General features: G+C 50.5%; 4 protein-coding genes and 1 non-coding gene across 5 annotated transcripts; 3 read left to right on the top strand and 2 right to left on the bottom strand.

Annotated features, from left to right (window-relative positions):
- Positions 1–280: 280 nt before the first annotated feature.
- Positions 281–2,158, bottom strand: BDV37DRAFT_273838 (sugar porter family MFS transporter; the record flags this gene model as incomplete). Its single annotated transcript, XM_032085129.1, has 7 exons — positions 281–658; positions 715–1,005; positions 1,064–1,590; positions 1,646–1,832; positions 1,896–1,971; positions 2,029–2,080; positions 2,134–2,158. 7 exons carry the CDS (start codon positions 2,156–2,158, stop codon positions 281–283), a joined length of 1,536 nt encoding a protein of 511 aa, XP_031938519.1.
- A 3,926-nt stretch (positions 2,159–6,084) lies between these two features.
- On the top strand, positions 6,085–7,890 carry BDV37DRAFT_285898 (putative amino acid transporter; the record flags this gene model as incomplete). The annotated part of the gene is made up of 4 exons (XM_032087821.1): positions 6,085–6,501; positions 6,552–6,732; positions 6,785–7,248; positions 7,321–7,890. 4 exons carry the CDS (start codon positions 6,085–6,087, stop codon positions 7,888–7,890), a joined length of 1,632 nt encoding a protein of 543 aa, XP_031938518.1.
- A 204-nt stretch (positions 7,891–8,094) lies between these two features.
- Positions 8,095–8,166, top strand: BDV37DRAFT_t169. The gene has a single exon. It is a non-coding gene; the product is annotated as a tRNA-Ala (tRNA).
- Positions 8,167–8,327: 161 nt separating this feature from the next.
- On the bottom strand, positions 8,328–10,385 carry BDV37DRAFT_185970 (uncharacterized protein). Its single transcript, XM_032079572.1, has 2 exons — positions 9,592–10,385; positions 8,328–9,530 (listed from the first exon to the last, which is right to left on the bottom strand). The coding sequence occupies exons 1-2, from the start codon at positions 10,050–10,052 to the stop codon at positions 8,657–8,659; spliced, it is 1,335 nt and encodes a 444-aa protein (XP_031938517.1). The 5' UTR covers positions 10,053–10,385; the 3' UTR covers positions 8,328–8,656.
- Positions 10,386–12,130: 1,745 nt separating this feature from the next.
- Positions 12,131–15,583, top strand: GbpA. Its single transcript, XM_032079573.1, has 4 exons — positions 12,131–12,798; positions 12,861–13,781; positions 13,833–14,546; positions 14,601–15,583. The coding sequence occupies exons 1-4, from the start codon at positions 12,318–12,320 to the stop codon at positions 15,368–15,370; spliced, it is 2,886 nt and encodes a 961-aa protein (XP_031938516.1). The 5' UTR covers positions 12,131–12,317; the 3' UTR covers positions 15,371–15,583.
- Positions 15,584–15,741: the final 158 nt, after the last annotated feature.

Genomic DNA, 15,741 nt, shown 5'->3' with positions numbered 1-15,741 from the left:
ATCGACACCCTCCTCTATCTGCTCATTACGGTTTGCAATGGTAGACCCGGCGCGGAATCGGCATGTTCTGTATTTCCCATTCACGCTCAATTGCCTCACTCATGCATGTGGGGTGGAAGGTGAACGGCCTATGTATCGTATCATTTACACTACATAAGACGGCGTTCTAAGCCTCGATGCAGAATAACGCTGTCCTTCACGTTCGACAATCTGACCAAAAACAATTAATAGATTGGGAGTTCATCAGCAACTACATTCAGATTCTATAAATTATCCTGCTCTAGGCAACCTCCCGGTGGGATGCATCTGCTGCCTTTTCATCCGACACACTCTGCTGGCGCCGCGCAATCTCCTCTCCAAACTTATCCTGGAGTTTGTTCGACTGCCATGGCTTCACGTTCGACTCGAACATCAGATCGATTTCTTCAAGGGACCGACGCGATGTCTCTGGGTACAGGAAGAACACATGGAATGTCATCACCGTGCAGAACACGCCGAAGATGATGTATGTCTTCCACTTGATGTTGGTGAAGGCAGGAGCGACGAAGTAGGCCAGGGCGAAGTTGAAGATCCAATTACCCGCGGCCGAAAGACCGACACCCTTCGCACGGTACTTCAGGGGGAACACTTCGGAGGCGTAAATCCAGGCGGTAGGGGCCTGTCTTCCTGTCAGTCATGACTCAGATACCATTTTTTTACAAGGTGGAAACATACCCAGGTGAGGCCGTAAACGCCGACAAAGATGTATGAGAGGGCAATGACGGCCTTTCCGGGAGCTCCTTTGATCTCCCATCGCAGATTCTTGTTACCATCAATCTCATCGACCGGATTACCATAGCTGGCCATGACACCGGCAATGGCATAATGAAGTATCATGCAGGCGACGGCACCCGATAGCAAGAGAAGGCGGCGGCCAATGCGGTCGATATATGGGAGAATGACACCGGTTGTCACAAGGAAGATCACATATTGGATCGCGGAGGAATATAAAGTGGCGTTATTGTCCTGGAAGGGCGCGTTAGCCAGGGACATTCACTGGGCCACGGGAAGCTATTGCACACACCATGCCGGCCATAGTGAAAATGTAGACAACATAGTACATCGCAACGTTACCACCGAGCAGCTGCTGCCACACCTGCACACTGACACCGCACATGGTGCGCATCCAAATTTTGGGTCCAAACAGAGCGAGAAAGGTCACATCCTTGGCTTCCTGGGCGATACGCACGGCCTCCTGCACTTCCTCCCATTCGACCTGCACGACGGGGTCGTTGCGATCGCCGTTACCGTGCAGCATCGCTAGCGTGTCCAGACTCTCTTCCCACCGTTCCTTGCTGGCCAGCCAACGGGGCGACTCCGGGAAAAATGGGAGGGCCAACAGCAAAATAAGACCCGGGACGGCTTGGATGCCCCAAGCGACGCGGAACGAAGCTGGACCGGCGATACCCTTTCCACAACCGTACGAGATCAGATACATGATCAGGATACCCCATTCGATAGCCCATTGCTGGATACCGACGATGCGACCACGGATACGAGCGGGAGCCAATTCTGCAAGATACACACAGACCTGTGAGGAAGTGATACCGACTATCGAAGTTGGTTAGTTTGAGAAGATGCTGGATGGGCTATGATAGGTACGGACCAGAGAGACCGCTGACGACACGTCCAACAACCAGATGTGCGACATTCTGTGCGCTAAGCTGAAGAACGGCGCCAATAATCCAAATCACACTCGCGATCATCAGGGACATCCGACGGCCCACGATATCAGAGACCCAACCAGCAGCGATGGCACCAGCGAAGGAGCCCGCGGACATGGAAGCGGTGATCTAAGCGGTCGGAAGTCAGTTGTCGCGATCTGACCGACCAGCGTGGGAGACGATTATACATACACCACCTTGTAAGTTAGAGTCAGGGCTGTTAAAATAGTCGAGATACTGCTTCGTGCCAATCCAGGCACTCATAGAACTGTTTCGCCAAGTCAGAATCAACTTTAGGAGATAGTACCATCACGATACTTCTTACCTGACATCGAAACCGAAAAGGGCACCGCCAATGGTGCCAAATGCGGCGAGCACTATGACCGTCAGTTATCTCGCGTTGACAGTTGCTGAAAGTGACCCGGCATACCATATATGTTTGTAATCCGATACATCTTGGCCAGTAACTAAACCCCAGAATTAGCGGCCACGTTGAGTTCGTCCAAAAGAGCTTGACCCGGAGAACCCTGGCGAAGCTTTATATAACAGCGACTGCATAGGATGTGGTATTGCTCGAACGCGCGAGACATTGGACCGGCGGGCGACCCGTAAGAAGAAGGGATCAACCATCCAGGGAATGTGGAGGTCCGGGGGACGCCCACGGAGTGCTATGGAGAACATGGGGATTCAACAAATCAACGGCGTCATGATGTGGGGAGTCTTCCAGGGACTCATCCACTCGGTTGATTCCAAACGGAAATTTTCCCTCTTGGTGAGCTGCGACTTCGGATGAATGGGCATTTAGCCGAGAAAGACGATGCATTCTGGATCACGTATGGATGGCATGACGAGACATGGAATTAATTTGACCGGGTTTGCCAGGGGGCTCATACTTCTTCCTGCGTCACCGTCTCGGAGACCTTTTTGTAGGCCTACGACGTCACAACTCGTATCCCGTTCGGGATCTTGGCTCGTCGCCAACGCCGCCGGAGGATGAGCCGAGTCCCTCTGGTAATAACTCGAGTCGGTAGATTCATTGGTCACGACGCTGAATAGACTCCGACGGACTGGGCTCGGTTAACCGGGATAAGCCCTTCGGCTTACATCCTGTTCAGGATTCATGCGTGAAGGAGAATATTGAGACGGTTGCCGATAATTCGCATGAGTAGGATGGTGTCTGAAATAATTCATATAACAACGATCTTATCTGGCATGATTCAGCCGAGACGGTAGAAAGAATCTGGGGTATTGAACCAGAAAGTCCGGAATCACGAGTCGGCAGTCATTTGACTCTCCACTTTTTCTCTTCTCGGCCCGCACGTGTGCGGAGTTTGGTCACGGCGCACTCTATCACTATTTCTCTCTCTTTCTTTTCACCTGCAACAATGGGCCCACTACCAACAACCAGGACTTGAACTAGAACGGTGGCTCATATCAGGCTCTTGAGGTTCCATTCAAACCAAACATCAAGCACACAGATTCCTAGCCGGGCAACGATTGGCAGATGAAAAGGGGCTCGAGCCCAACATCAGATGCATTGAATCCACATGTTTAATATACAGACGAGCTTTAGATTGACACGCAAGACAATGCGATCCTTCCGACTTGGTATCGGAAGTACCTCCCGATTCCTCGTCCATACTATTGGCTAGATTGCATCCGTAGTGGACGGGATGGCGTCGACGGCATGCTCATGTGTATGCTTACCATCCCAGGGCGTCCAAGCTAGCCAATGCTTCGGTAGCTCTATGATGCTGCATAATGTCCGATGCGTTTAGACAGTCGCACGACATAGCTCTGTGTTTTTATTTTTATTTTTATTTTTTTATTCTTTTATGGCATACTTTGTGGGTATACTATACTCCCGCGTCGCTCAACATATCCGCTTGTCCCTGTCTACGTCAACTATGACTTAGCTTCCAGTCATCTAGATCTGCACACAACCGGTGGATCATTGCCGAATTTCGTTTCCTCGTCTCGCTGCCCGGCTAAACAACCCAACGGGAACCTGGATCCATACCGGCCGTTACTCTGCACAAACCCATATTATTGAACCACTTCAAGGGAGTTTCAATGTGCACATCGCATGGGAAACGATTTATATATGGCTCTTTCAGCGGGTACTAATATGTGCGAGGGTTCCCCTCTTCTTCCCTTTCGAACAGAATATCGTCAGGTCCTTTTAACCTGTCCAATCCCAATCTCAACCCTCCTCCCCCGTCGTTATCCCACATTCAAACTAAACAACCACCCGCCGATGGCACAGCTCTTGATCAATTCCTGATAGTTGTGCCACTCCAATCAGTCGGAACATCGCTGTCACTCGGCAGCACTGAAAAGCCTGTCAGAAGGCCGCTCCCTGGACCGACACAAGGATTCCTAGGCACCGTGCATTTAGTATCAATCGGCCAGGTAGTCAAGATGGCTATTAGGAGCATCAAGATGACGGAAGTTTAGTTGTGTCCATCGACACTTGGCAGGACAAGTCAAAATGCATCGACCACGCCTTGGATACATGGACAGGCTGAAAGTCCGATAGACATGCCCCTCTTTTATTTCATATTGGTGAAAGCTAGCATAATGTCTGAGTAGAGCCGTAGCCGTGTTTCCTGCCTTGGGCTTGCGCGACAGGCCCAATCCTAGGAAACGCAACTAACCCCTCACAGCTCTCAGTTTTTGGGTTTTTCCCACAAAAGACCAGAGATTCAGATAGCAATTATCGCATGAATGGAAGCCAAGGAGCGCTCGGAAGTGAATCTTCCACTTTTTTCCGGAATGGATGACTCTCGTGGGACCCATCAATGCGAGGCCGACATAATTTTTACCTCATAGTAACAGGCTTTGGGCTGATGCGACTGAATCTGACGATAACAGCCATCAGCTAAAGTCTACATTTTCTTCCGTTTTCCATTCTCTTACCTACAGCGAGCTTTTTGCGTGTGCAGGGCGACGATGTGTGTGGAGTGACTTCGCATGCAGTCATCATGGATGTCTGTATAGCCTCTGTACCCTGAGCATTTAGAGCATCAAGCCTGGGTAGTCTCCAAGGCTTCCACTTTTTGGACTTTTGTTTTTGTTTCTTTTCTTCTTCTTTTTTAATATCAATTTCTAAAAGTCTTGGATGGAGCTGAACGGATGCCCTTTTTCTTTGGTGTACCCATAGATTATGTTTGTGAGAATAAATGTCTGATGTGCGGTCAGATCGAATAATCACAGACCCAAGGCAGCCTTCTACCGGCCAGGATAAGCCTATGCACCACTCATACGCAATAAACCCAAATCTTCCATCACCGCATGTCAATCAGCGCCGAATTGGGGCAGTGCGATAACGCGTCCTTGTCCCGTCCGCTGATACCCGAAATGGCGCTAAGGAGGCCATACCCTCGTGGAGAACAATGATAACAAATAGCTGTCAAGAGGATGTGATAAGCATTCCATGATGCTTGGGTGGCATCTTGCAGGCTCATCTATGAATGTCTTATCTGGGGTAAATTAAACTACTACCCCAGTGATATCGTGATGTCACCATTGGCTCTCGACCCGTTCCGATCCCTACTACGAATCTGTCAATTTCCATGGTTCCTTCGTCCTACATCCAGGATTGACAGCTGTGTATGGTTTCAGGTTCCGTCTGCAGATCTCGAGTCTAGGATTCCCCACGATGCTCTGAACTTTAACATGCACATATGGTGATGTGTCCTTCTCGTGGGCCGTGATCGCAGACCATGTTGAGTGGACGCAAGGGATACTACGGGAGTCTTATAATCCATGGCTACACCGAACGCCATTGCTCCCTTTGCGGCTTATTCCCCAAATTACCCGCCATTGGGCCAGCAAAATACGCCAAAAAAAATCCCTGAGCATGCAACCTTGACCAAAGCGGTGGCCACCACCCAAGCCACTGCCATCAGTCGTTCAATAATCGTCGCTGCTGGAATTACCTCGCAGGTTGCACTCTGTCTCACGAGTGATGGCTCAGTGGTGCATTCGATATTAGTTGATGTCTGAGAGGCTACTGATAAGGCTACGGGCAGATGTGCAATTGGCGGAAGGGTACTTATCAACCAGCAGCCAAACGGTCTGACCACGCGGTGATACCCATTCCAGAAACCTTCTCAGCCTAGTGTATCACCCTTATGCAGGTTGCATTGCGCTCGCAGTAGTACTTGGTCGGGGAAAGGCTATCGTTGAGTAGCCCAGGCAAAGATAAAGCTAGGGGCTTATCTGTCCTAGCTGAAACGCTATTTTGGGTTCGTGCGAAGGGTATGGTAGCATTAGCCACAGGTTGTCGTCCAACCACTATATTAATACCCCCCGGGTTCCTTGTCTTTCTGGCTCGGTACTTCTCGCCCGAACCTCACTTGTTGTATTTCCCTTCACTATGAACGAATCCATCATCCCCCCACGGAGTTCATCAGAGAGTATGAAAAAGACCGCCCAGCCCGCGGCCGACTGGGAGGTTGACATCGATCATGGCGCCGAAACCGATCTCCAGCGGACGCTATCCACCCGCCACATCACCATGATTGCCCTGGGGTCATCAATTGGCATGGGATTATGGCTAGGCAGTGGAACATCGCTAGCAAATGGTGGTCCAGCGGCCATCTTTATCGGCTACCTCTTGAGCGGTACCATGATCTGGTCGGTCAGCCATTCCATCGGTGAAATGGCCGTAATGTATCCTCTGCCTTCGGCATTTATTCAGTGGACGTCGATTTTTGTTGACCCGGCTGCGGCATTTGCCCTGGGATGGGCATACTGGTTCTCCTACTGGATCACCATCGCCAATGAGTTACAGGTATGTTAACCATAGGTGCCTCTCGAGGTCTCAGAACCTGACCGCCATAGGGTGTCGTGACTGTTCTCAGTTTCTGGACCGACAAGGTGCCCACGGCAGCGTGGATCACCATCTTCTGGGTAGTAATTATTTTTATCAACGTGTGGGCTGTGAAGTTCTTTGGCGAGGTGGAAGTCGTTTCATCGTCCATCAAATTCGGGTGGATTATCATTGTCATTATCTCTCTAATTGGTGAGAAACTGGCATCAATCTCTTCCTTTCCCCTTCGACTAACATGTCACAGTCGTATCTGCAGGAGGCGCCCCCGCTGAGGGCCCCATCGGCTTCCGGTATTGGAACTCGTACGCCTTCACGAACGGATTCAAGGGCTTCTTTACCGTCATGCCGACTTGTATCTTTGCCATGTCTGGATCTGAGAACTGCGCTTTGGTTGCCGCCGAGACCTCCAACCCTCGAAGAGCTGTCCCCAAGGCAGTGGGGTCGATCTGGCTACGCCTTTCTTTATTCTATATTCTAGGCTCTCTCATGATCACCATCACTGTTGACCCAAAGGACAACAATCTGTTCGGCGCTTCGGGGGTCAACGCCTCGCCATTTGTCATTGCTTATCGCAATGCGGGTCTCGAGCCTTTGGCCCACATAATGAACGCCGTGGTCTTCATCTCGGTGGTGTCCACGGGTAGTATTTCTGGATATGCCGGGTCCCGTGCTCTCATGGGGCTGGCACATGTGAAGATGGCGCCTAAGGTGAGTGATGTATGCCCTACAACGCTGGTTGGACGTAGATGGCTAATATGCACTGCGCCTCGCATTGCGTAGATCTTCGGCAAAGCAGATAGGGTTGGACGTCCCCTAGCCGGCCTCTTTATTACTCTTCTCATCGGAGGTGGCCTGGCCTACCTCAACGTGAGCAACAGCGGCGAGGAGGTCTTCACCTGGTTCTCCAATCTCACATCGCTCTTCACCCTGTTCGGCTGGGGGATGATCTGCCTATCGCACCTGCGGATGCGTTATGCCTGGAAAGTCCAGGGCCGCGATGTATCTGAGCTGCCGTGGAAAAGCTGGACATTCCCCTACGCCGCCATCTGGGGGTTGATATGGTGTATCTTGCTCATCATCGCGGAGTTCTATCTGAGTGTGTGGCCGCTTAAAGGACAGACCACCGCGAAGAATTTCTTTGCCAACTATGTCAGCGTTGTTGCAATTGTTGTCATTTATATCGGGGCCAAGATCTACTATCGTGGGCCTTTTTGGGTGGATGCGCGGACGATCGATCTCGACGGTCTCCGACGGTTCTACGTCAAGACTGGCGATGAAGAAGAATCTGTGGGGGAGAAAACGGGCGCGGTAAAACATGTCACCAAAGCGGTCCGATTCTTGTTCAATTAAATCTTGATGGAGGGTAGCATAGTATTTCCATTTAAGAGGATAGTGTTGTATATATTGTCGATGAATATTGTTTCATGAAGTTATTAAATGTTTGAAGCGCAAATTGCTGCTGTAACGGTGACATTGACAAAGAAACGGAAGGTTCGGGTGAAGGGCCATGTGCTGCCTCATAAGTCAAGAAATTTCCATCACGTGTATCGAATTGGGGATGTGGTTTAGTGGTATAATGTTCGCTTAGCATGTGAAAGGTCCGGGGTTCAATTCCCCGCATCTCCATCTTTTTTTTTTTTTTTACTTTCCCTTCATTTGTAGCTTGAGGATATGATATTATACTCCCTTATGGACTACTGGATGTCTCTTCAAGCGCTCGAGATCTTTCCTGTATACATCGTTGTAACTGTGATACATATCACGTTTTCTCAAGGTGTGGAAACTTGTCAGGACCCAGCAATATATATTACCAGAGAAGTATGGGAACAATGGGGTGAACTGAGCACTACGAACTAGTAGTTGTTGGCTCAACAAGAAGATGTTTTCTATGTTATGTGATTGAGAATTATCAACGACAATAGAAAGATTATTAAATTCCCATCATATGCCTTCTACTACCATACGAAAATATCGAGAAACACTCGTTCTTATTCCCAGTGATGCGATGGCTTGGAAAAGCCGACCGCCTACCGGAAGGATTTGCTTTTGCCGGCAAGGAACTGCCTGAATTGAGTAGGCGGTGGAACAGAATGCACGTGTCACAGCGCGAATGATGTCATTGATCAGGTTCACTCTCAATCAAAGTTGTCCACTTCATCAAAAACGCCTCCACGTCATCTGTATCTCTCGTCTTTACATAGCCTCCCCTGGGGAAACTACCTGGCCTTTTCGGGTAGATTTCAACTGCCGCACTACCTGTCGCGCACCGGGGCATTGGCCTTGATGATTCTGAAAAGCGGGGTCGAGGCAGTGGGGGTATTTCTGCAGTGATTTCATGAGCTCCGACCGGTTGTTGCACATAACCCAATGGGTTGGATGGCTGTTGGAATGGCGCAGACTCGATATACTGCTTCTTCCGCTTCGTGTTTATATTTTCATGGATTCGTGACCTCAACCGGTCAACAGAGCCCTGTTCATAGCCACTTTCTGAAGTTGAAGCAACGTAATCCACATTTGTACGCCTGCTTCTTATTGCCCACTGGTCGAATTTGGAAGAAGTCACGGCATACTCCTTGCAGAGCATAGAATATTGTTCCCAGAACCACGGTGCAACTCGCTGACCATGACGAGCTTCGCAGTGGCTAATTTCCGAGTAATAGCATTGTAGAATGTCGTCTATCATTCGACGATATTGATCATATTCGATTCTAGACTGATAGGCGTCAATCTCGGACAAGACTTTCTTCACTAAGGCGTCGTACTCTCGCAGCTCCGACGACAGTAATTCGTTCGTTAACGGAGCATCATCGCATGCAAATGTCATGGTAAGAGAGGCCGGTAGCTGGGATTCGTTCGGCTGGTTATCCGTAACTTTGGCAGACTCCAAGGCCTTTGACAAACGTTCAAATTGAGCTTCGTACGTTTTCTTCTCCCCGACAAGTGTGCGAATCAGCTCTCGCTGCTCCTCGAGGACGCTCGATTCTGCTCGACTAGCCAAATTGGTCCATTATTATGCCAAGCTTGTCGCATTTCGACCAGGGAAATTCTTACCTACGCAGCTGGCCAGCATACATGATTACGTTAAGCATCAGAAGCATGGTTGACTTCAGGCGCTCCAAGTTGACTCTGAGGACCTCCAGGTCTTCCTCAATACACAAGAAGCCGACCTTTCTTGCTGCCTTCTGGAGAAGGCCTTTCGTGGCTTTCTGCTCGGGATAATCCACCGCATCGCTGATCCGTTGGAACACCTTTCTACATTCTCCTAGCACTTGTTGGGCTGTTGCAAATGCCTCTATAGAATAGAGTTTCGCATCCTCATCCTGTTGGAGGCTGTCGCCTAATTGACGTAGAACATTACACGTCAAGGCGACATCGCTGGACAGGCTTTGGATGCGCTGGTCTGTGTCTTTGAGCCTGCGACAGAATGTATAGAGCTTAATTGAGAGATGCGTGCCAAGTTCTACGACTTGGAGAATGCTAGCAGCAACACCGATGACTTCTAGTCCGGACATAGCATAGCCTACGTCGTTGGAATCAATCAATTTGGAAGGTGAAGTGGGAGAGAATAAGCGTATCCAATTTGGTTGCTGAGTGCAGGTGAGGCTGTGCTCCTCGTCGCCTCGTGATCGACACGCAATGATTGGTGCAAGTGGTCGAAATTGTGTAGCCAATCATTGCGGACCGAACGGTGTTATTTTAGGATATGCCCCGAGAACTAGAAGTTGACAGCAACCTCTAAGAGATATGACCGATGCACTATACATATCCACGGGGTATTACTCGATGGGGACTATGGGGAGGAAAAAAACTGCTCGATTGAGTTCTCGGCATCGGTCGACAGCATTGGAACTTTAGAGATGAGGAGGCCAGCTTGGTCATAGGTCGCATCGCATCAGTATCTCGAAACTAGTTCATACTGGCATATTGCCGTAACTTAGATTGACGCAAAGGAATTGAGCGATAGCGAGAGACGCTTACTCTTACAACACTAATCGTTGAGAAGCGGTTCTCTATCAAACCCTTGGGACGTACAGCGGCTATCGCGAAGGTGCCCAAATAGTTTCGAAGGCAAAAGGTGATGCGCTGTTAACTCGAGGAAATCAGGAGTCTCCGGGAAACATTGACCGGAGTAAAAGGACTATCTATGACGATTTTAACTATGATGTAGTGACCTAGGCTATGGCATTCTCTTTGTTGTTGGCTAATATGCGTTGCTGTCGTAAAGCGTACACCGACTGGGTATGCACTTTTGTGAAAGAGGTAGTATCACCCAACAAACGGCCCGAAAGTTTCCCAGCGGCCCGAGGCTTATCGCCTTAGATGTTGGATACCCCTCGTTGGATTGTCAGGCACGACGAAAGCGGGGGGATGAGGCAACGTGGTTGTCCGTCTGGAGTGATGCGGTGACAAACATGCCCGAGGACTATGCTGATGGCATCGTCATTATAGGACATTCGGATGTCGGGAAAGTCATCCCCGGCCGATTCGAAATTCCATTGAGAGGGAGAAAACAAAAAGAAGTGATAATGGTGGAGCCCAAATGCCGGTCAACCCTGCAGGTGAATGGTGGGCTTCTGTGAGTCACACGCTTTGTTTCCTGAATTGGGGCCTGTTCATAACAAGGAAAATATTTTCTGCAGATGACACCAACACAGACCAGCTAAACTGCGCCAGTACCCCTGAGAAGGAGGGGTTGTAGTGGACCATGCTCTGGTGGGTTGCATGGTATGTTCCGCGAGTGGTATAGTTTGTATAGGATAGTGCCAGACTGCGTGGTCGTAGTCTCTGCCACAGCAACCCAAAGTCCCTCAGCAAATGAGTCATTGCTGTTGAATCTGACTTCTCTTATTGGTGGAGAAGTTGGTAATATCTTTTTCCCTACCTAACCAGCCACTTCCTTTCGTTATGGTTGCCGGTTATTTGTTGTTCAAGGGTGTTAGGCAGGTGGAAAATATTCCTAAAATGCTAGAAATTCCGTGAGTGGCCACGGGCCACGGACCACAGGATTATTAAGCCGGACGATGTGGTGTGCGCTCATTGGACACGAAGCACCTGACCGCGGACTATACTATTCTGGGCGACCAGCAGGCCATCTCGTCCATTCAATCTGGAACTAAAGCATGCCTGATGATTGACGATGCCTAAGAACGAGAAAGTATAGGCAGGTTTATGCACCTTATCCATGGTTTGGCTCCTTGCTCATGCTGTCATAGGTTGTCTGATTTGAGGAGTCCAACGCCTCAGGGGAATCAGAATAGAGCTTTCAGGGGAGCGTTTCAGCATTGTTTCAGGTCTCAGGGCTTAGTTTCTTCAATGATGTCTACCCTAAGAACCTGACATGATCGGAACCCCAGACAACTCAGACGCTTTGACGCGGTACGCGAACGATAACTGGACTGGGTGCATTTCATGTGAAATGGGACCCACCGGGAGTCGATCCCCACTCGTCGATTCCAGAGATCTTTTAGTGACGCTTTAGTGTGAGGCGTGGTGCTGCCAAAGAGCGGTGAATTCGCTTCGTCTCTGATCTGTCATCTCATCATAGGTCTATTGCCACTGTCGCTTGTTCGCCTGCCTCTCATGCCTTACCGCGTCTGCTATTCTCGTGCACGCATGGCAATTATCGTGGAACAACCGGAGATTTTTCATTCCCAAAGACAATGATCACAAGAGATGTGTCTGATAAAAAGGGACCCAGCAGCCATGGGCTGCGAGGGGGAACTAGAACCAACTTTTCTACTACTATCCTATTCTATCCTCTCTACAAAGACACTTGAATGTTGAGAGCGACAGTTCGCAAGATCGTTACCTTTACCATACCTCCCTTATACTACTTTATGCTGTCAACGTTACGAGGCTTCCTCTCGCAGTTGTGTCCGTGCCGCAAGATGGAGTGCAGGCAAAATACTTCCCGTTTCCCGTCGCTCTTGACGAGCTTATGGGGCCCTCGACGGTCGCAACAGTCCCTCTCCGTTTCCACATCGACACAGACTCAGACACAAACCCCGGCGCCGGCGCCGGCACCAAAGATTGATATCGCATCCACATTACAGAAGAAACGGTCTGCCGAACAAGATCGAGTGAGTCGTGAGACCGCTCAAAAAGAGTTGGTGGGCGAAATTGAGAATCTAGTGGGACTGGAGAACGTCAAGCGCCAGCTGCTTGGGGTGCAGAACTGGGTGCAGATCTGCCGTCGACATGGCCGAGAACCTCGCAATGAGTGGTACAACATAGTGTTCCAAGGGAACCCAGGCACAGGTGAATTTATCTCCATTGGTCACAATTGGTGAGCTCAGATGCTAATCATATTGATTCTGTAGGCAAGTCTACCGTTGCCCGAATCTACGCCAAGATGCTCTACGCCATCGGCATCTCCGACTCCAACACCATCAAAGAGACATCTGGCCGAGACCTTGCCATCAAGGGCCCTCAGGGCGCCCAGAAGCTAATCAAAGAGATGGTCAACTCCGAATCTCCTTCCGCACCGACAGCCGGTGTCTTGATCGTGGACAATCCTCACGCCTTGATGCCCTCCAAGCTCGAATCCCATAAGGAGATCCTTGACTGCCTTCTTCAGGCGATGGAACGGAAGACCGGGCGGATCATCGTCGTCTTCATTGGCCATGGCCCCGATATGGAGACCTTTCTCAATGAGAACCCCAGAGTGCAGCGCCGGATGTGTAGTACCGTGAACTTTGCGGACTTCGACCGCCATGAGCTTCTTCGGCTCTTAGGACGCCGCATCACGGAGGAATACGGCGGAAAAATGCAGGCCGAAGGCGGGCTCGACGGCCAGTACATGCAGGCTGCGGCTCGCCGACTTGCCCGCAGTCGCGGTGAAGGATTCACCAACATCTATGCCGTGCGGCAGCTTGTGGAGACCATCGCACACCGCCAAGCTGAGTGCCTGATGGAGCAGCAGGACATCGGAATGGAAGATGTAGATTACTTCTTCTTTTCCAAGGATGATATTCTGGGACCCAACCCGTCCGACATCCGGTCCCAAAGCGCCGCATGGACATCTCTGCAGTCATTCGTGGGGCAGGAACCCGTCAAGGCCTCCGTCCGTGAGGTCTTCGGTACGGTGGAGGAGAACTACTGGCGGGAGGTTAAGAACCAGAAGCGGTTGTTGGTGCGAGTGAACCGTGTGTTCGCTGGTCCACCGGGCACGGGCAAAACCACCGCAGCGAAGCTGTACGCGCAGATCCTTGCGGATCTCGGTCTCCTCAGCAATGGCGAAGGTGAGTAATGTTGAAGCCCTTAGATATTACCAGTAGCTAATTGTGCGGCAGTGACTGTCAAACCACTCTCGGCGTTTAATAACCTCTCTGATACTGACGGCATTCTCTCTTCGACGGTCGGAAAAGCTCTGATCATCGACATGGACACTCCGGAGACCGACGACAATGACTTCAAAGTCTCCGATAGTGTCCTGGATATGCTCATCAAAGAGCTGTCTGCGAACGGGGAGAATCGCTGTACCATTCTCGTCGGCTCCGACCATGCCGTTGACACACTGCTCCCAGAACTCAGGGAGGCGTCAAGGATGCTCGAACACCAAGTGGTTCGATTCCAGCCGCTCACCCGAGAGCAGATGGAGGAGCTCTTCCAGGCGAAATTGCAAGAGCAAGATGTGGATGCTACTCCTGAAGCCTTCCAAGCGGCCATGGATATCCTTGAGAGCGCCCGGATGCGCAAAGATTTTGACAACGCACGCGGGATTGAGCGTCTTCTGACGGCTGCCAACCGCAATTTCGACCAGAGGCGGTCTCGTGCTCCCGACGAGCCTTTGTCACAACGTGTGCTCGAACCCGAGTACTTCAACACCGACCTGGTGGGCGGCAAGGCCGCTCTGGCATTCCGGGAAGAACTGCGTCACTCGATCGTCCCTGACGACATTATCTCTGTGTTGAAACGGTATCACAATGAGATGAAGATCGCCTGGTTTCAGGGCCATGACCCCAGAGCACGAGTCCCGTGCACACTGGTTTTCAAGGGCGCCAGTGGTAAGTTATTTCTACTGCTTCGAGTGAAAGACAATTGTTGACTGACCGTGACAGGAACTGGAAAGAAGACTGTCGCCCGCCATCTAAGCGCCTTGTACTACAAGATGGGGGTCTTGAAGACTTCTGCCATGGTTGAGTGCTCGGTGTCTGATCTCGTTACCACGAGTGTCAGTCACACATCGATCCGGACTCGATCGCAGCTGGAGCGCGGACGCGGCAAGCTGCTGTATGTTGAGGATGCCCATCGATTGGGGGACAACGAATACACCATGCAGGCGATGGACGAGCTCATCTACCTGCTGCCTAAGCTCTCCCAAGAAATGGTTGTCGTTCTCGCAGGTCCTTCTCAGGAATTGGACCACCTGCTCGCCAATCGACCTCGCCTGGCAAGCCTCTTCCAGGAAGAAATTCCCTTCCGCAATCCAACTCCTCGTGAATGTCTTCGCCTGTTGGACCGACGGCTCGAGGAGGAAGGTGTCCAGGGTCCTCGCCTGTTCCTGACCGACCCGCGCGAGGTAACTCACCGGGAGTTCACCCGAGCCATTCAGATTCTCTCCATGTTCCCCTGCTGGGGTAACGCCCGCGATATTGGGCTTCTTGCTCGGTGGATGGTGTCCGTCGCAGTCAAGGATATGCCGCTGGACGGCATGACTGTCCCCGAGGTCCGTCTGACCGACGAACAGGCGATGGCCTGCATGATCAAATTGTTTAACCTGAAGCGCGACCGCCTTCGTTTCAACCAAGATCCCAAGGCCAGGACTCTTCCTCGCATCCTCTCTCAGCCACGGAGCACGGAACGTGGCGGTGTTCGATTTCCCGTTTGACACAGCTGATGATCGGTACTCTGACTTGACCGTTTCTATGCTTTCCTTTTCTATGTTCGTCCTATTGATGCTCATTTAAGATGTATCAACATGCTTTTGTGATCCAGCCACACAGATTGACTATGACATTGGCTTTTTGTTTTTAGAACTATCATGACTGGCGTTGGGGATTGTGTTTTGAGCGATGACCTTCACCGAAGTTTCCTGTGTATATTTCCTTTGTTTCGGTTGATCTCCTGTTCCGCTTTATATTCCACGAACGGTGTTTGCATTGCATGATTCCAACCACGTACTACCTTGCATTGTTTGTTCGATTCCTATGAAAATATATGTATTGCTCCAAGTCTGGTACTTGTGCTTAATATCACATC

Source organism: Aspergillus pseudonomiae (assembly GCF_009193645.1).
Source record: "Aspergillus pseudonomiae strain CBS 119388 unplaced genomic scaffold BDV37scaffold_67, whole genome shotgun sequence".
Taxonomy (NCBI): Eukaryota; Fungi; Ascomycota; class Eurotiomycetes; order Eurotiales; family Aspergillaceae; genus Aspergillus; species Aspergillus pseudonomiae.
Note: the sequence above shows the minus strand (reverse complement) of the source record. Positions and strands in the feature narration are given on the sequence as shown.